We start from the raw sequence: 20,537 nt of genomic DNA on the forward strand, positions 1-20,537 counted from the left end.
AAATGGGAGATACACTGTAAAGCAGACCCTGGCATTTCAGCAGCAAGAACACTATACAAGAAAATAGGAGTAGTGCCCTATCTTTAAAAAGAAACGGAATCATGGAAATTCCAACATCTAGTCAGGTTATCAAATCCAACGTCAAGGTCAGGAAATGCTTCTCTTTCATGTAACCCACCCCCACCACGTTTGAGACTCTGGAGTTGTTCTGACACTGGCAGGGACGGAAGACAACCAGGTACGATCGGTAGCATTATACTCATTCCAAGAACATGACGATCCGTTAGAACCTTGACCCTTCTTAGGGTAAAGGGGAACGACCTCAATTCCAGTGCCCTGCATGTCATCTGGAATCATAATTCTATTTGAACGAGAGAATCCCAAATTCCCAAGTCAACTCGGCTGGCGGAACAATTAAGAACACGTGTGTGTTTATGATGCCTCATATAAGATGATGTAAAGCGCCATACAAATCTCAAGAGTTGCTGTTGCTGCTATCTTTGCTCACTGAGGTGTATTTTGGGGAGCTATGCGACACATTTCAGTGAATGAGGAGCTGGCGGATGGGGTGTGGCACGCTTTGACAGTGTTCACGGTCTTCACATGGAGGGGAGCGAGGCAGGGTGTGTGGGTCCCAGCGAAATGGGCTGAGACACAGAACTGACACAGGAACCAGAGACGGAGGACGAGGCAGTCATGGCAGGAAGGTGCTCGTGTGGACAGGACCAAGGCACTGGGTGACAGGCAGGAAGACAACAGCTTCTTGGGCATGGCTGGCTGGCCAATCCCAAGAACGCCAGGAGCCAAGCAAGGACTAATTCTAGGTCCTACCCCTAAACAGGGTGAGGGGGGCGGTGAAAAGCCTTAGTTTTGGCTAGAGATGATCAGGATTGGCTTGGCCTTGGGCCGGGGGGGAGGGGGTGGCGGGAGGTGATTCTCGCTGAGCTGGTGCTCCATGCCCACAGACGAACCTCTGACTTAGGACAAAAACTCAGGATAATAATACATATACCCCAGGGGGTATATTTCCCAATTGGGAATAATTTCCCAACTGGGATAACCTTCCCAATTATCATTCAGCTGAATTCCTAGGGGTTCATCAAAAGAATAACTAAGAGGAAAAGCAGAAAATGATCAACAAGGCATTCTGAAAATACCAAGGTATACCATCCATTATTTTCCTTGTTGTTTATTCCTGAATAAAATTGACTATGATAACCGGAAGTTAGTAACGGGAAGAGAACACACAGAGGATTCTGGGGGTGCTGGCAAGGCTATGTTTCAGGACCTGAATGCTGATTATACGGGTATCTTCATTTCACGAAATTTCACTGCGCTGTACTCTTGTACGTTCTATCTCAGTAAGAAAGGGAGGGAAGGAGAAAGACCAACTCTGATCATCTTAAGGGACTGACTTGTGGCCGTTAAAAAGAAGTGAACTTTCTGGATTTTATCTACTATAAGATTTACTGAGGGGGGGAAAAAGCAGAGCAAAAACCCAAAGACACGTACTGATTATTTCCCCAGGGGAAATGGTTAATTACACATTGCAAATTAACTTTCTCTGGGATATAAATACCTTGGAGATATTTCTGAGTAGAAGAGAATTCTGGGGAAAGGAAATCTCAGATAGAGAGATAGGAAGAGATATAGATAGACAGATGCAGATATAAAAAGTAACAATCCAAGCATCTCCAAAGTAAGTTTCTATGAACGCTCAGAAAAAAATTTTGTAAGATACACAATTTTGTCCTCGGTACAGCAAAAGTCATTTGAGAAAAGTTAATACACTGGAGAGTATTTACATGGGACTATCCAAGAATATTCCGAAGGCTGAGACCATAGACAAAGTTCTATGCGGAGGCGGCACTCTTAAATTACACAGCGGGACAAAATCCAACAATCTATATCATTTGCTTCTAGAAGGTTCTGTCATTTGCCTTTTGTTGCCTGGCAACCCCAACGTTTGGTGAAAACATCCACCACTGGAGGGGGAAGCTGGGAGCACACAATGAAACGGGTCCCACGCTCGACCCCACAGGGGCCACGACAGGACCTCATTCCCACTGCTCCGGCATCTCTTCTGGGGCTTTGGAGATTCCTCCGCGAGATTTCTATGAATGGGGTGACTCCGTGTGCACTGAAGAGAAAAGTTTAAAAAATTTAAAAAGACAAAAAACCCTGCAAAGCTCCCAGGAAGAAGGCAGAGGCCCGATTAGGAAATGCAGCCTGCTGGAATGCAGGAAGCCGGCAGAGTAGAAGAATCCCGAGTGCGCACCTCCTCACGTGGACACATCAAGGCTGCAACTACACACATAGCGACTCCCTCTGGAAACGGCCTCAAAACCAACAGAACAGCTCTTCCGCAGCTAAAGATGAAAGAAAAAGCCACATCGAGAAGGGTAGGAGGGGCAGAGACACGGTCGGGAACCAACCCCCCCACCCCATGCAGTGACCCACAGTGGAAGGGCTGTCACAGGCATGGAGGTCGGTCCTCTCTGAGGAGGGAGGGGATCAAGCCCCACGTTGGGTATTCCCCCATAAGATGAACTCCCATAAGATCCCGGCTTTGAAAATCAGTGGGACTTAAATCTGGGAGAGCCTGAGGGCTACAGGAAATGGAGACTCTGCTCTTAAGGGGTCAGTGTGCTGTTACCGCTGGATTGCAGACCTAGCACAGAGGCAGCCGTTTTTGAAAAGCACCTGGCTTATAGTGGAAGGGGGTTTACTGATTTTAAAAATGTCTGCCAGAGGAGCACAGATGTGTAGGAACTTTCTCTGGTAATGGAGGTGTGCTGGCAGGCGCCATTTTTCTTGCCTTCCTTCAGCCTAGTTGGCCCTAGGCTGGGGATAGCCAGCTCTGATACTCCCCATCTACTTTGCTAGCACTGCTTGCCCAGCCCTGTGTTGCCCTGCAGACCCACACACCCAACCCACTCACTCTGGCAGGTACCCCTCCAAAGTGGCTCCCGCCCTGCCAACACCTGGTGGGCAGTCCCAGCTGGGACCCATGCCCCTCCTGACTCATGCCCTGGGGCAGAGGGGCAGCCCGCCCACTAGCAGGCCTGTAACTGTCCTGGTGGGGCCTCTTGGCCAGCTGTGCTGGGGGCAGCCCGGTCCACCAGCACGTCCCCAGCAGCTGAGACAGGAGGGCTAATGATCTGGACACAGGATAGTGCCAATTGTCCAAACTGAGCATTTAAAAAAAAAAAAAAAAAGAATAAAACAAAAGGGGATAAGTGAAGAAATCTCTGGACCAACATTAAGCATACTAATATCTGCATTACAGGGGTCCTAGAAGAAGAAAGAGAAAGCGTCAGACGACTTATTCGAAGACAAAACTTCGAACCTTCCAAGGTTAGCTTCCCTAACCTTGGGAAGGATATGGACATCCAGGTCCTGGAATCACAGAGAGCCCCCAAAACGGTGAATCCAAGGAAGTTCACACCAAGACACGTAATGATGAAAACAGCTAAACTTAAAGAAAAAGAGAATCTTAAGGCAGCAAGAAAAAAAGCAGTTACATATGGGAAAAATGCCGTTCAGTAATTTGAATCAGGCTGGAAGGGAGAGGCAGGACATATTCAAAGTGCCGAAAGGAAAAAAACCTATGACCAAGGATTCCCTACTTGCAAAGTTATCGTTCAGAAGCGAGGGAGAGATGGAGTTTCCCAGACAAACAAACAAAAGCTAAGGAGCTCATCACCGCTAAATCAGCCTTACATGAAATGTTACATGGACCTCTTTAAGCAGAAAATAAGGCTATGACTAACTAGAAGTAAGAAAATTATGAAAGTGAAACGTTATCTGTTCAAAACCCGCTGTGCCCCGCCCCAAGCCACACTTTTACAGACAAATTCAAAGGAGTCTGCACTTGGCCCTAACTCTGTTTTTCTAGGTCACGGCACCCTCCATTCTCAGAAATTAGACCCCAACTACAAAACAGATTCTTTTCCAGCCTGACCACAACCCACATCCCATACGAGCCCCGGACAGAGCCCCTCGAGACACCTGCTGCTCTACCTGGCCAAGAGTCGACCCCCTCAGCATACCCCCCATGGGTGAAGCTACAACCCTCTCACATTCTTAAAAAAAAATCTTGGGGCACCTGGGTGGCTCAGCTGGTTAAGCGTCCGACTCTTGATTTCAGCTCAGGTCATGATCTCTCGGTCCCCCTGAGTCAGGCTCTGAGCTGACAGTGTGGAGCTTGCTTGGGATTGTCTCTCTCCCCTCTCTCTCTGCCCCTCCCCTCTTTTCAGTCTCTTTCTCAATAAATAAACATTTAAAAAAAAAAAAAAACCCGGGGCACCTGAGTGGCTCAGTCGGTTGAGCGTCTGACTTCAGCTTAGGTCATGATCTCGTGGCGGGTTCGAGCCCCGCTTCGGGCTCTGTGCTGACAGCTCAGAGCCTGAAGCCTGCTTTGGATTCTGCCCCTTCCCCACTCATGTTCTGTCTCTCTCTCTCTCAAAAATAAATAAACATTAAAAAAAAACCCAATGGCATTTTTCACATAACTAGAATAATCTGAAAATTTGTATGGAACCACAAAAGACTCTGGATAGCCAAAGTTATCTTGAGAAGGAAGAACAAAAATGGGGATTATCACAATCCCGGATTTCAAGATATACTATAAACCTGTAGTGATCAAAACAGTAGGGTACAGGCACATAAACAGACATGGAAATCAATGGAACAGACTAAGGAGCCCGGAAATAATCCCATGCTTATATGGTCAGTCTACAACAAAGAAGGCGAGAATATACAACCGGGAAAAGACAGTCTGTTTAATACATGGTGCTGGGAAAACTGCACAGCTACATGCAAAAGAATGAAACTGGACCACTTTCTTACACCATATACAACAATAAACTCAATAAACTCAAGACTTGAAACCATTGAACTCCTAAAAGAAAATAGGCAATAAACTCTTCAACATCAGACTTGGCAATATTTTTTTTTTTTTTTTTTTGCATCTATCTCCTCAGGGAAGGGCAACAAAAGCAAAAATAAACAACGGGACTGCATCAAACTAAAAAGTTTTTGCACTACAGTTTTGCACTTCACTAAGAAGTGAAGGAATTCATTAACAAAATGAAAAGGCAGCCTACTGACTGGGAGAAGATATTCGCTAATGACATATCTGATAAGAGGTTAATATGCAAAGTATATAAAGAACTCCTATAATTCAACACCAAAACCAACCAACCAACCAACCAAACACCAAGCAATCCAATTAAAAAACGGGCAGAAGACCTGAATGGGTGTTTTTCTAAAGAAGACGTGACACCATGCAGATGGTCCACAGATACATGAAAAGATGGTCAACATCACTCATCATCAGGGAGATGCAAATCAAAATCACAAGGAGATACCACCTCACACCTGTCAGAATGGCAAACGTTAACAACTCAGGCAACAGCAGATGTTGGCGAGGGTGCGGAGAGAGAGGATCTCCTTTGCGCTGCTGGTGGGAATGTAAATTGGTACAGCCACTAAAAAAATAAAGTGTGGAGGTTCCTCAAAAAATTAAGAATGGAAATACCACATGATCCAGTAATTCTACTTCTGGGTATATACCCAAAGAGAATAAAAACCCCAATTTCAAAGTATGTATGTGCTGCTATATTTATTGCATTATTTACAAGAGCCAAGATATAGAAGCAACCCACGTGCCCACTGATCGGTGAATGGATGAAGATGATGTCACACACACACACACACACACACACACGCACGCGCGCACACTGGAATATCATTCAGCCATAAGAAAGAATGAAATCTTGCTGTTTGTGACAACAAGAACCTGCAGGGCATGATGCTAAATGAAATAAGACAGAGTAAGACACACATCATATGATTTCACTTACATGTGGGATATAAAAAAAAACAAAATGTAGGAACAAATAAAAACCCAGAAACAGACTCATAAACATAGAGAATAAACTGGTGGTTGCCCCTGTGGAAGGGGTGGGGAGATGGGCAAAATAGGTAAAGAGGATTAATAGGTACAAACTTCCAGTTATAAAATAACAAAGTTAGGGGCGCCTGGGTGGCTCAGTCGGTTAAGCGTCCGACTTCGGCTCAGGTCATGATCTTGTGGTCCGTGAGTTCCAGCCCCGCGTCGGGCTCTGTGCTGACAGCTCCGAGCCTGGAGCCTGTTTCGGATTCTGTGTCTCCCTCTCTCTCTGACCCTCCCCCGCTCATGCTCTGTCTCTCTCTGTCTCAAAAATAAATAAAGGCTAAAAAAAATTTTTTTAATAAAAAAAAATAACAAAGTTACAGGGATGAAAAGTACAGCATTGGGAATACAGTCAATAATATTGTAATAATGCTGTACGGTGACAGATGGTAACACACTTATCGTGGTGAAAATTTAGTAACGTATATACATGTTGAATCACTATGTTGTATGTCCGAAACTAATATAATATTGTATGTCAACTATAATTCTGTTAAACATTAAAAAAGAAAATGCAGTCTGTCCTCTGCCACAGGAACTAGATGTCTGGGGCACACAGTGACCTAAATATCCTCATTCCTGGGACTTCTCTGAGACTCTTTTTTGATATGTCTTTATTGTCACAGCTGTAGAATCAGACCAAGTTTTTTTTGCGTGGGGGGGAGGGGTGTAACAATTTATGGATCATACAGAACAAAAGTTCATTTCTCACCATGGGTTTTGGGGTTCATTCCTTGCGCTGGGTGGATGTCTACACCCGTCCAGTTCTGGTATCCCTGTTCTGATCTCAGGCTATCTGGTAAACCTCAGCAGGAGGCCCCACACACGGACAGCACAGCCCACAGTCACGGACACATGGTGACTCACACAGAGAGCACTTGGGACCCTCCTCTGCACAGCTTTTTCCTTTCTGATGCCTCATCCCCTAGAACATTGCTGTTTCAGCTGCCATTAGTGGCTGTCCCCCTCAGCGTGGATCCCACCCTGGCTCCCCATACTGTGACATGGAAACTATTCCCAAGCAGAGGGCTGGTGATCACGGAGGTCACCTCATGAGTTTCCCTTCTCTCGGACATTAGTTGTCTGGCGATAAGCTCCAGATGGCTAAATTTCAAAGCTAAAATTAAACATTATTAGAATCTACATAAATAGATTTATACCCTTGGGGGAAAGAAAGCCATGTAAGGCACAAAATGCAAAGAGTATAAAAGAAGGGACTGAGAAAACTGATTATATAAAATTAAGTTTCTGCATAACAAAAATTATAAGCAATATAAATACATATATAGCAAACCACTGATATCTGGAATATATTCTTTTTAATTTTTTTTTTAATGTTTGTTTATTCTTTGAGAGAGATAGACAGCATGAGCAGGGGAGGGGCCGAGAGAGAGGGAGACACAGAATCTGAAGCAGGTTCCAGGCTCCGAGCTGTCAGCACAGAGCCCGGCGCGGGGCTTAAAGTCACGAACTGCAAGATCATGACCTGAGCAGAAGTTGGACGCTTAACTGACTGAGCCACCCAGATGCCCCTGGAATATATTCTTATAATCAATAAGAGAAAACAAGTCAAGGAAAACTTAGCAGAGGAATGTATCGGTAATGCACTGAAGAGGAAATATAGTCAGAAACATCTGAAAAGGTGTTGCCTCACCAGAAAGTAAAAATAGTGAACTGTGTTCACTCATCAAATTGGCAAAAGTTAAAAAGATTTTTAATTCACAGAGTTAATGAAGATGTGGGGAAACGGGTGTTCCCCCATTGGCTGACGGGAATACAGATTGGCACAGGCTTTTGGCGGGGGCAACTGGAAACATTTTTTTTAATAAAAATATGGGGCGCCTGGGTGACTCAGTTAAGCGTCTGACTCTCGGTTTTGGCTCAGGTCATAATCCCGGGGTTGTGGGATCAAGCCCCATGTTGGGCTCCGTGCTGAGCATGGAGCCTGCTTGAGATTCTCTCTCTTCCTCTTTCTCTGCCCTCCCCTGCTCACATTCACTCATTGTCTCTCTCTCCAAAAATAAATAAATCAATAAATGATTTGACCAAGTAATTGCACATGTAGGTATCTATTCTAGAGAAAACAGTCATGCCATCTGCCCAAAGACACACCTACAAAAAATGTTTACTCCAGCATTATTGTTCAGAATGGGGAACTGGAAATATCCCAGTTGTCTATCAATTAAGCTAAGCAAACTTTTTTTGCTTTTGAAACATTGTTATGAAAACCCATCTACAGTGCTCGCTTCAGCGGCCCAGATACTAAAACTGGAACAAGACAGAGAATGTTAGTGTGGCCTCTGCCCCAGGATGACATATAGATTCATGAAGTGTTCTGTATTTACAAACACCCTCCCCCCAAACCAATCTATAACTCAGTTTTCTAATCTGCAGGCATTCCTGTGAAGCTCATGGGAAAATGTCGATGTTCTGAGGGTTTTTTTTTAAATGTTGATTATTGAATGAGAGAGAAAGAGGCAGAGAGAGAGGGGGAGAGAACAAGTGGGGGAGGGACAGAGAGGGAGGGAGACAAAATCTGAAGCAGGCTCCAGGCTCTGAACTGTCCGTGCAGGGCCCGACGCAGGGCTTGAACTCACGAATGTTGAGATCGTGCCCTGAGTGGAAGCTGAATGCTTAACCAACTGAGCCACCCAGAAGCCCCGATGTTCTGGGTTTTGATAGGTCTGCTATATGCGATTTGTTCTAGATACTCGATGTTTCTCACTAGTTATCAGTGTCAAACGTCAATCTACAGGACTGGTCCTACGCTTTCCTCCATGGTCACTGGCACTGAGGTAATCTGGGAGGACAGGGAGTAACAAATGGAGAGAGTCAAAATCCAAAAAAGATTTCAATAGGCCAAATTAAGTGGGATGACATCTAGCTTAATTCCTCATCTTCTTTTTGTGTTTTCCAATTTTTCTACAGTGACTGTGTATTACTTTTGCAGTTAAGAAAAATAATACGTTATTAAAAATATTAATGACATCACTTATAGACAAAATAGGCCAATGCCAATTCCAAGGTAGTAAGTGAATAATAAGACTGCTAATAACTGTATGTTTCTATGCTGAACGGATCCAGAAGAAATTGTTTTTCCCCTAAAATGTTGGCTGTGTAGATGAAGGAAGGAAGATGCAATTAAGAACTTGCTAGAGGGGTGCCTGGATGACTCAGTCAGTTAAGTATCTGACTTCTGCTCAGGTCATAATCACATAGTTTGTGAGTCCAAGCCCTGCGTCGGGCTCTGAGAGGACAGCTCGGAGCCTGGAGCCTGCTTCGGATGCTGTGTCTCCCTCTCTCTCTTTCTGCCCCTCGCCTGCTCGTGCTCTGTCTCTCTCTCTCAAAAATAAATAAACATTAGGGGCACCTGATTGGCTCAGTCAGTTGAGTGTCTGACTTAGGTTCAGGTCATGATCTCACGGTCCATGTGTTAGAGCCCCGTGTTGGGCTCTGTGCTGACAGCTCGGAGCCTGGAGCCTGCTTCGGAATCTGTGTCTCCCTCTCTCTCTGCCCTTCCCCTGCGCATGCTCTGTCTCTGTCTCAAAAATAAACAAAACATTTAAAATAAATAATAAGTAAATAAACATTAAAAAAAAAAAGAACTTGCTAGAAAGGCAGTGTAGAGACCTTAAGTTTCTTTCTTTATGTGATAGATGAAAAGCAGCTGCAGATTCCCTGAAATCTTCCAACTGAGAGGTGAGGTCTAATTCTTCTCCTCTTGAATCTTAATAATTTGCTTGAATGCAGAGGAAGTGCAAGGTGGGATCTGCAAGGCTAGGACACAAGAAGCCTTGAAGTTTTTCTGAGGACTCTCAGAACACTCTCTCCAGGAGTCCTGAGGCTCCTGTAGTGGGTAGAAGCCCAGGCTAAGGGCAGAGGCCCTAGACATGCTGCAGCAGGGAGGGGTCAGGCCTAAACTGCAGACACAGAAACAACATGAACACTGTTGTATTTTAATCCACCAAATTTGGGGGACAGTTACATAGCTGTAGATAACTCAGGACATCTGACGTTCGTTACTTCTTTTAAAACTGTTGCAAAGGGCAGAATGGAAGCCAACCTTCCGTTCCTCAAGCAAGTAACTTTGGGGGTTCCTTGGAACTCCTTTGCTCTTCTGATCCTGTTCATATTATTGCTTTAATCACTTACTCTCTTTTAGATGGCTAATCATCTCCCAAATCAAGGGTGAAAGCTTTTGCTTGCCTTTAAGATTTAAAAAATGTGACCCCACTCCAGGTAGTCAACTAAATATCTTTCATACTTTTTTTTTTAAGTTTATTTATTTTTGACAGACAGAGAGACAGAGAGAGAGAGAGACAGAGAGAGAGCTAGGGAGGGCAGAGAGAGAGGGAGACACAGAATCTGAAGCAGGCTCCAGGCTCTGAGCTGTCAGCACAGAGCCCGACGCGGGGCTTGAACTCACGGATCGTGAGATCATGGCCTGGGCTGAAGTCGGATGCTTAACCGACTGGGCCACCCAGGCGCCCCTCTTTTATACTCTTAAACATGGGTCTGTTCCACATTCAGGTCTGTTTCCACTGTTTGTGTTATCTGTTCCGGAATACCTATGATGGCTGAAAATGGGTTATGAAGCAGGGACCACTTGTAATCAACCATGCCTTCATCATTACTCTCTCAAAACTTTCTTGGCTGTTCTTACTCGTTTATTCTTCTGGGTGAGTTTTTAGTTATTTTACATTCAAGAATAAAGAAATGCTGTGGGATTTTACTTGGAACTGAATTACATTTAGAGGAACAGTTTACTTTTTTAAATGATTCTTCCCCCTCTTAATTCCTGTGGAAGGAATTGAGGGTTTGAGACTTGGAAAAGAGTAGATCAAAACTGCAAGTCTAGGAAGGACTGCACTTTGCTTTACGGGGTGAGGATCAAATGAGTAAGTTACAAGGGACAACGTCAGCAGAAACATCCTCTGCCGAGTCCTCAGAGAACGATGCGTAGGTAGATACCACACAACCTCTCTCTGGAGGCAGAATCAAAAGGATGTTGAGATCAGAAGAGTGGCTGGGGCTACAGCTTTCTTACTTCCTGCTTTGCTTCCTCCTTCTTCATTTAAGCAAACACCCCGTGACGTTTCCTTCTTGAGGTTCTCTGCCCTGGGCCTGGTGACACTTGGTTGAGTTTCACTGCAAGTGTCCTGCCAGCCATCTCGTTGGGTCCGTGCCCATGCCAACACTCCATTCCTGGTCCACCCGGCGGCTCAACCAGCAGGGCTGGCGTCCCACGGCCAACGCGGTCAAAGGAAGATGAAATACACTGGCTCAGCGTGGGAACTTGGGTTCTTGCACAACTTCTGTGAGCAGATCTTCTCTCGACCCCTCAGCTTGGTTCCCAAACGATTCTCTGCCATGTTCTATTCCCCAGGCCCAGACCATGTTCCAGATCTTGGGAGAAACACCTTTCTAGAGTTTTCTTCCCCTCCTTTCCTCTCTTGCCTTTCGGTTGAGTCAATTACCTCATCTTAATTAACGTCACGTGTCCTTTTAGCTTACTCTTTCTGAAAAAGGTGGTAATTGTGGCGCTGCTGGTTCCGTTCATCCTAGAATGGCCCAATGACCCACTTTTCAGGCTCAGTATTCTGTTAGCACTCGAAAGCCCATCCTTCTCCCACCTGAGAGCTTATCTAGCTTATTTCGCCAAGGAAATGGTAGAAGACCTTCTTATGAACCACCCGCATTCATGGGTCAACTCTTAAGGTGCTCTTAAGTGTGTAAGTACAGCCAGCAAATGTCCGTCGAGCCCCGCTATGTGTAAGCGCTGAGAGACAGACAAACATAATGAGGCGTGGTCCCTGGTCCCGAATGGTTCACCACAGTCAGTGGAGCAGGCAGGGCGAGGCAAGCGGTGAGTCTGGGCTGCGGAGGAGGCCTGATGTGGTCTGGGCTGCCGAGAGTGAACAGGTCATACACAGGACTCCCACGGAGTTCTGAGAACACAGGAGACACAGGTCTGTTTTGTTTTCTGTTTTTTTGAGCTGATACTCAGACTGAATGAGCCCTGGCAAACCAAAACGTGCATGACTCAAAAGAACAAATCCAAACGCTGACCGGCTCCTAGGCCTGGCTCTCTCTCTCTGTCACAAAAGCAGCTATGTGACTGTGACTTTAGACAAATGACTTTCTGGCTTCTAGTTTCCTCCTCTTTCCAGCGAACTGGTTAGATCCTAACAGTGGTTGTGAAATGATCATCAGCCGTGGGACCTGCTCTTCCAGCTAAACCTTTCTGTGGAAGGTTTTTATAAAGGTAGAGAGTGAACGCTGTAAGACTAAACGATTTCTTACCAGCTCCTTTTGTGTCCTTCTGTGAATATCCTATCTTGCACTGTCCAATACAATAGCCACTAGTCACATGTGGCTAAATTGGTTAAAACTGAATAAAGTTTTTTTTTTAAAAAAATGTTTATTTTTGAGAGAGAGAGAGAGAGAGAGAGAGAGGAGAGAGAGAGAGAGGGAGAGCAAGCATGCCGGAGAGGCAGAGAGAGGCAGACAGAGGATCCACTGTCTCTGCACTGACAGCAGAGAGCCCGACGCGGGGCTCAAACTCACAAACTGCCAGATCATGACCTGAGCCGACGTCCTGACGACCTGAGCCGAGCGTAACTGACTGAGCCACCCAGGTGCCCCAAAATGGAATAACACTTAAAATTCAGTGTCTCAGTCACATTAGCCACCTTTCAATTGCTCAAGATCCACAAGTGGCTGGCCAGTGACTACCGTATTGGACGGTGCAGGTCTAGAACCTTCTCACCGTCACAGAAAGTTCTATCGGACAGCACTGGGCTGCACTTACACAAACGTGTATATGTATTTCCCCCTTTTTATGCAAAGGGTAGCACGTGACGCACACCATTCTGTACCCACTTACTAAAGCCTGTAGACAGAGGCCCTTTCACGACACGTGTAGAAACAGTTACAGTGCAGAGACGGAGATCGGATTCTGAAGCCCGGAGCCCCGTCACTGAGGAGCTGTGTGACCGTGCGCAATTACTTAAGCTCTCTGTGTTTTAGTTTCTGTATCCTTAAAGTGGATGTGGAAAAGGAATACCTTACAGGATTCTAGTCAAGGTTAAACACACAAACAACACGGAAAGCACTTATAAAAATGTCTGCTTCATGGTAACTATTCAGTAAAGAGCTCGCTTTTCATCACTATTGACTATCCGTTATGGGTCTGTCATATGGATGGATACGACAGTCTGTTTTAAGTTGTTTCCGGTCTTCTGCCCAATCGCTCTGAGAGAGATCCTTCCACTTTATGCTTCCTGCACCTCACAACGTGTGAGTGACTACGTCCCTATACATTCATCAGAGTCCACAAAGTTCCGGAGAACAACATGATTTTGTCCACACTCTGATGCCCTAGCACTCCAAACAGAGTATTTTTAGTAAGGAAGAACTTTTTTTTTTTTTTTTTTTTTTAAAAAAAGGGAAACAGCACTTCTGTATTTTTGGATGTGCTTACGAAGAAAATATTACATAATAACTAAACGATTTGTTCTAAGGAATTCTGTTCCACGATCAAGTTTAATTTATACTAGACAATCTTCACCCCTTATTCCCAGAAAGACTGAATTCAGCCTCTAACATCATAAGCTTCTGTGGCTAGACTATTTCTTTTTCCCAGCTGAACATTTCATAAATAAGAGAACGGAAAAAATACTCAGTGCAGATTCGCTTGGGACTGTTATTATCTAAATAGACTTCCATGCCGTCCTGGGGGATCGAGAGTTGGAACAGCGGCAAACAGCAAGGCCTCGTCTCTCTTAATGATGGCAAGATAATGGCTTTTGGTGTTGGATGGTGCTGGGCTAGAACACCAGCTGCTGGCGTATTTGATCTGCAGAGGCCCTGGGGCAGGACAAACGATCCACAGGGAGGAGAAGGGACAAAGGCACTTTAAATCAACCTCAATCCACAGCAGGAGGAAATTTTTTTTTTTTAATGTTTATTCATTTTTGAGAGAGAGAGAGAGAGAGAGAAACAGACAGGGCTGAGTGGAGGAGAGGCAGATAGCTGGGGAGACACAGAATCCGGAGCAGGCTCCAGGCTCCTAGCTGTCAGCACAGAGCCTAACAAGGGGCTCGAACCCACAAACCACAAGATCATGACCCGAGCCCAAGTCGGACGGATGCTCAACTCACCGAGCCACCCAGGCGCTCCTAGAGGAAACATTCTTACAACATTTTATTTTGAAAATCACGCTTTTACTTTTACTTTCTGAAGCCGGCAGGACATCCAACATTTCTATTCGAATTAAAAAAAATGTGCGAGCTGGCAATGTTTGACTGCAGATGTTTCCTTCAAAGGATCCTATACAACCAGAAGGCTCAGCTAACTCCTGTCAAGAGCGCTTCACTGGAGTGTAATGCTGTCTCTGAAAGCCCACCTCATTCTCTCCTGTATCTCACAGGAATTCAGCAGGTTGGAGCTGGCAGGATGTGGGTCTCTCAGCCTGCAGGGTGGCCGAGCTGAGCCCTACGCTTGGGTTTTTGGGCTTCCGGGTGCACCCTGCAGCCAGGCCTCTGAGCAGTGGCCACTCCCCTCACGGGCATGTGGGTCTCTGCTCTCCCTCCCGACCCACACCCACCCAGCCTCCACTCCAACCATCCCCCAACCCCCCTACCCTCCGTCTCTAGTCCTTCAACACGGACCTTTTTGACTTACAGAGCTCGGCAGCCCAAACCCCTGGTGACCAAAACGCTCTTTCCTTTTCCTCATGACACAGAGGATTTAAACTCCCGGTTTCTGGTATGGGGGATGGGGTGGACGACATTCCAGACGTCTGAGAAAAGGGAGGGAAAACAAAACAGCTAAATATTCACGTTGATTCAGGCTGATCCTGGGGCACCTGGGTGGCTCAGTCAGTTAAGCATCCAACCCTTGGTGTCGGCTCAGGTCATGATCTCATGGTTCATGAGTTCGAGCCCTGCATTGGGCTCTGGGCTGACAATGCAGAGCCTGCTTGGGATATTCTCTCTCTCATTCTCTCTGCCCCTGCTCTTTCTCTCACAAATAAATACACTGTAAACATAAAAATAAAAATAAAAATAAAAATACACATATAAAAAAAAGAAAAGGCCAATCCTCCCACACACATGGGTCTCATTCAGTCAGCTGCAGGGCCATTAAAGGGTGGTAAGGGTCTCCCAGAGCTGTGATTCTGGGAGACGGATGTACCCCTGCTGTGAGTTCACCCACGGGGAAGATGGATGGATGCAGACGCAGGATGAATGACCTAGGTTACAACACGGATGAACCTCGAGGGCATTATGTAAGGTGAAATATTAATTTCAGACCCAGAAGAACAGAGGCTGGATGACTGCACGCCTGTGAGGTACCGCTCGTGGGCAAACGCACGGAGACAGAAAGTAGAACAGAGCTTACCAGGGGCTGGGGGACGGGGAATTCGTATTTAATTGTGCAGGGATTCAGCTGGGGAAGATGAACAAGTTCTGTGGATGGACGGTGACAATGGCTGCATGACAATGTCCAACGCGCCACGGCCACTTAAAAATGGTTAAAATGGCAAATTTCCTGTGATGCGTATTTTACCCCAAAAAGAGGTCAAGGATGACAGGAATGACAAAAGAACAGAGGGGACAGATCGCTCAGTGCCCATCTTCCCACAAACACCAATAAAAGCAGCTAAGTGGATTCCACTGGACAACAGTGAATCTTCCCCCTGTAATTAAAGAGTACTTTCAGAACTATCCTGTTCTACTTAGCGAATTGCTAGGTAACGAGCCCAGTGTAAGTGAAAAGTTCCCAGGTATTCCTTCAAATCCCTGTTTGGTGGTTCTGCTTGGCTGTGCTGTCGCCATCATTTTGTCCCAGGGAACCCCAGTGCTGTGGGAGAGGGGGCTCTGCCCATCTTGCAGAAGCCGCGCGGCCCGAACTGGTGCTTATGTGACAGGAAATCTGACACTGTCAGGTGGGCTCTCTCCTCACCCCAGCTTTCTAAAAAAAATTTTTTTTTAATGTTTGTTTATTTTTGAGAGAGACAGACAGAGCATGGGTGGGGGGAGGGGCAGAGAGAGAGGGAGACACAGAATCTGAAGCAGGCTCCAGGCTCCGAGCTGTCAGCACAGAGCCCGACGTGGGGCTCGAACTCATGAACTGTGAGATCATGACTTGAGCCAAAGTCAGACGCTCACCCAACTGAGCCGCCCAAGCGCCCCTTAGCTTTAATTTTCACATGATTACCAGAATAAGCTACTCAGATTCTCAGGCCTTTTTCCACCTTTTCGACCCGCACACTTTAGGACACACGTGGCTAGGTGACTGGAAATTGGGAGAAAGAAATCCTGTAGGAAAAGTATACTGAAAACATAAGGTAACGAGAATAAGAATAAATACGTACTAGTAAGCCACAAGAAAAGGAGAATGGGCTAAATGTCTCTATTAGAGGAATTTTCAAATTACGTATAAAGCTACACTAAGAAATACACTTAAAGCACGTGGATAAGAAGGATCGACAACAAAGGAATTACAAGACGCCAGGCAAATAAAAACTGAGCAGAAACGGGAACAGTATATGATTACCATAAACTGAAAACCTTTAGGTCAGAAGGTTTAACCGAAATAAAAGATAAACAGATTAAGAAGATACAAGAGTAAAAAAAAAAAAAAAAGATACAAGAGTGATGAACCCTTAGTCTGGTATCCAAGTATCTAATGTAAGAGCTCTTAGAAGTCAAAGATTTTGACAAAAACTATAATCGGAGTAAGAGCACAGCTCATTTAGAATTCAACAAATCAGTGCTGGACAGTGAAGGATACTCTCCAGTGCCCACAGTTCCAGCCCATTTACAAGGTCCCCCTCAGATCACGTAGGGAGACTCTACATTTATTGGTGCGACGAAAAGGTCCTCGTGGAGGGCTTTTACCAAAGGGAAAGAGCATTCAGTCCCAGGGAAAAACCTAGGCCTCCACTTTCGGGGAACATGAGACTTGCAACTTCTTTTTAAAAATTTTCTTTTAATGTTTATTTGGTTTTTGAGAAAGAGTGCAAGTGGGGGAGAAGCAGAGAGAGAGAGGGAGACACACAATCCCACCAGGTCCAGGCTCTCAGGTGATGCGGAGCTCAAACCCACGAGCCTAGAGATGATGACCTGAGCTGAAGTCGGGACACTGAACCGACTGAGCCACCCAAGCGCCCCTAGACTTGCAACTTCTAAACGAGAGGTTTCCCCAACTTGGACCCAACAAAATTTCAGAACACCCTGGGTTCTCATTTGTCAGAAGGAATGTCAGAGTCTTGTGTGGATCTGTCCTATACTCCAGAGTATATTCCAGTTCCTTCTGGCTGAAAATTGTCACCAACCCTACTGGAGAAGGCAGAAAAATACCCACTGCATTTTTTGGCCATGTACACGGTTTTAGTGCTCACTGACATCTTAACAAAAAACCAGATCTGATTAACATAAAACTTCATTTATAGTTAAGCCAGGCAACAACAAGCCAAAAGTCCCTTTATCAGTAACAGAATATAAAAAATATGAGGGACCATAATTAAGCAGCAATTTCCCCCAGGAGTAATATACCATATTATACACCACATTCCACAACTAAGTTGGAATTTTGGCCCCAGGAATATAGGAATGTTTCCGCCACTAGGAAATCTGTTACATAATATAATATTTATGTTAATTATATAAGTGGATTAAAAGAGAAAACACCTTATGTATTGCTCAACAAATGCCAAAAAGGGATTTGATGCAATTCTTACCTATTTCTGGATTAAAAAAAAAAAAATCTCTGGGGCACGTGGGTGGCTCAGTCGGTTAGGCATCCAACTTCAGCTCAGGTCATGATCTCACGATCCATGAGTTCAAGTCCCCATCGGCCCCCATCGGGCTCTGTGCTGACAGCTCAGAGCTTGGAGCCTACTTCTGATTCTCCCATTCTCTCTGCCCCTCCTCCACTCATGCTCTGTCTCCCTCACTCTTAAAAATGAATAAATGTTAAAAAAACTAAGTAAAAAAAAAAAAACAACTCAGTAAACTCACAACAGAACTAAGCTCCCTTTAGCTGAGAGAGTATTTATTAGGTAACAATGCAAAAATATATTTAAAGGTGCAATACTATTGTGAATGGAAAATAAGACAAGAATATCCAACATCTTAATTTTAAAAAATTTAAAAAAAAAAGGGGGGTGCCTTGGTGGCTTAGTCGGTTAAGCATCCAACTTTGGCTCAGGTCATACATAATCTTACCTTTCGTGAGTTCGAGCCCCGCGTCGGGCTCTGTGCTGACAGCTCAGAGCCTGGAGCCTGCTTCAGATTCTGTGTCTCCCTCTTTCTCTGCCCTTCCCCTGCTTGCACGCTCTCTCTCTCAACGATAAATAAACGTTAAAAAAATTTAAAAAAATAAAAGAATTTGCAACAATGTGGATGGAACTGGAGGGTATTGTGCTAAGCCAAAGAAGTCAGAGAAAGACAGATACCATATAATTTCACTCATATGTGGAATTTGAGAAATTCAACAGATGAACGTAAGGGGAGAGAAGGAAAAATAAGGTAAAAACAGACAGGGAGGCAAACTATAAGAGACACTTAAATACAGAGAACAAACTGAGGGCTGCTGGAGGGGATGTGGGTGGGGGGAGGGGTTAAATGGGTGAGCGAATTCAGAAGGGCACTTTTCGGGCACTTTTCGGGATGAGCACAGGGTGTCATACGTAAGAGATGAATCACAGGCATCTATTCCTGAAGGCAAGACTACACTGTATGTTAACTAACTTGAATTTAAATAAAAAAATAAAAAAGATGCTAAGCCAAATGGCCATCCACTTAGAAAAAAAGTTACAGTGCTACCTAGTAAAACAAACACAAGCTTCAAAAGAAAAAAGATTTAAATGTTTAAAAACGATGATCTGGAGTTCCCTGTGACAGATAAAGGTTAATATTTTAATGTATAAAGAGCTCTGAGGGGCGCCTGGGTGGCTCGGTCAGTTAAGCATCCGACTTCAGCTCAGATCATGATCTCGGGGTTCGTGAGTTTGAGCCCGGGGTTCAACTCTGTCAGTGTAGAGCCCGGTTTGGATCCTCGATCCCCCTCTCTCTGCCCCTCCCTCTCTCTCTCTCAAATATGAGTAAACATTTTCTAAAAAATGGTTAAGATGGTAAATCTTATGTGTATTTTACACAGTTAAAGGTTTTAACAGTTGAAATGATGCAAAAAAATTACAATGCACAAATGAAACATTTGAGAGATTTTAGGACATTATATTAAGAAGTCCCTCAGTAACCTGTGAAACAAAGAGATGGAAGAAAGGTGAAAAGGGATATGATAACTAGGAGACCAGGCTAGGAGGAATACCAGGAGAAGAAAGTAGAAAAGGAAGAAAATTACCACAAAAAATAATTCAGGAAAATAAGAACATGAATTATCTTATTGAAAGGGTACAAGGGGTACTCAGCATGGTGGAAAAAAAGAAAGACCCACATCGAGGCATATCACCCTGAAATGTTTGAAAGCTGAGGACAACCAGAAGTTCTACAAGCTTCTGGAGTTCATGGATCACTTTGTTCACAGATCCTGTTTCTGACTTCCTGTAGTTCTTGACCGTGGTCCCCCGTGAGCATCCTGAGCACATTTAAGACCGTTCGTTTCAAGTCTTCATCCGGGAGGTCCAGTGTCTGGGCCTCCTCAGGGACAGTTCCCACTTTTTTTTTTCCCTTATGAGTGGGCCAAAACTTTGTTTCTCGGCATACCTGTAACTTCTTTGTTGAAAACTGGCATTTTGGGTATTCCAATGTGACGACTCTAGAAGCCAGTCTCTCTTCCCTCCACAGGGTTTACTGTTAGTCTGCGCTGGTGTTTGTTTGGTGACTCTTCTGAACTAATTTTGTGAAGTCTGGGTTCTTTGTCAAGGGTGGCCACCGAAGTCTCTGCTTTGCTAGTTTAGTGACTGGCTAACGATGCGACAGATTTCATTCGCGGCCTGGGAGAAAACGTCTCGCAGCCTTTGCAGCCTGGCTCGGTGACAGACACTCTTTCAGAGGCTCACAACTCTGCCTTTGCCTTCCCTTCCTGTTTGCGCGGAGCCTGGGGTCAGAGCTTTGGGACTCGTCGGGTCTTTTCTGGGTCCTTCTAGATTCTGGGGAATGCGTTGAGTGCTTTTCACTGCCCTCTTCCCCCCACATACCTCCCTTCCCCTACTCTCTTCTCAGGCTTTTCCGTCTGTCTTCACTGTCCCAACCGCTCCCGGTTACTCAGGAGGCAGCAGCTAATACCTGATCTTTTATTTTATTTTTTTAATTTTTTAACGTTTATTTTTGAGACAGAGAGAGACAAAGCATGAACGGGGGAGGGGCAGAGAGAGAGGGAGACACAGAATCGGAAACAGGCTCCAGGCTCTGAGCCATCAGCCCAGAGCCCGACGCGGGGCTCGAACTCACGGACCGCGAGATCGTGACCTGAGCCGAAGTCGGACGCTCAACCGACTGAGCCACCCAGGCGCCCCTAATACCTGATCTTTTAAGTGCTCTTGGAAAATGCTGCCTGGGGAGCCACCTCTGCCCAGGGGAAGCTCCTGTGCAGGCAAAACAAAGGC

At 45.2% G+C, this 20,537-nt stretch overlaps 1 protein-coding gene and 1 non-coding gene across 11 annotated transcripts in view; one reads left to right on the forward strand and one right to left on the reverse strand.

The window, feature by feature from the left end:
* SPECC1 (sperm antigen with calponin homology and coiled-coil domains 1) overlaps positions 1 to 20,537 on the reverse strand; it is a 269,159-nt gene that overhangs the window by 22,165 nt on the left and 226,457 nt on the right. The window contains exon 13 of one of the 10 annotated variants that reach the window (XM_042917314.1): positions 14,632 to 14,762. The exons of 8 other annotated variants lie outside the window; for them this stretch is intronic. In XM_042917314.1, coding sequence (XP_042773248.1) covers positions 14,632 to 14,762 — 131 coding nt within the window. Of the gene's footprint in view, positions 1 to 11,781; positions 11,908 to 14,631; positions 14,763 to 20,537 lie in introns of those variants that run through there. One more of the 10 variants, XM_042917315.1, reaches the window with a different exon arrangement.
* LOC122207427 lies at positions 8,198 to 8,304 on the forward strand. The gene has a single exon (XR_006196845.1). It is a non-coding gene; the product is annotated as a U6 spliceosomal RNA (small nuclear RNA).

The sequence above is a fragment of the Panthera leo genome, chromosome E1 (genome assembly GCF_018350215.1).
Source record: "Panthera leo isolate Ple1 chromosome E1, P.leo_Ple1_pat1.1, whole genome shotgun sequence".
In the NCBI taxonomy this organism is placed as follows: domain Eukaryota; kingdom Metazoa; phylum Chordata; class Mammalia; order Carnivora; family Felidae; genus Panthera; species Panthera leo.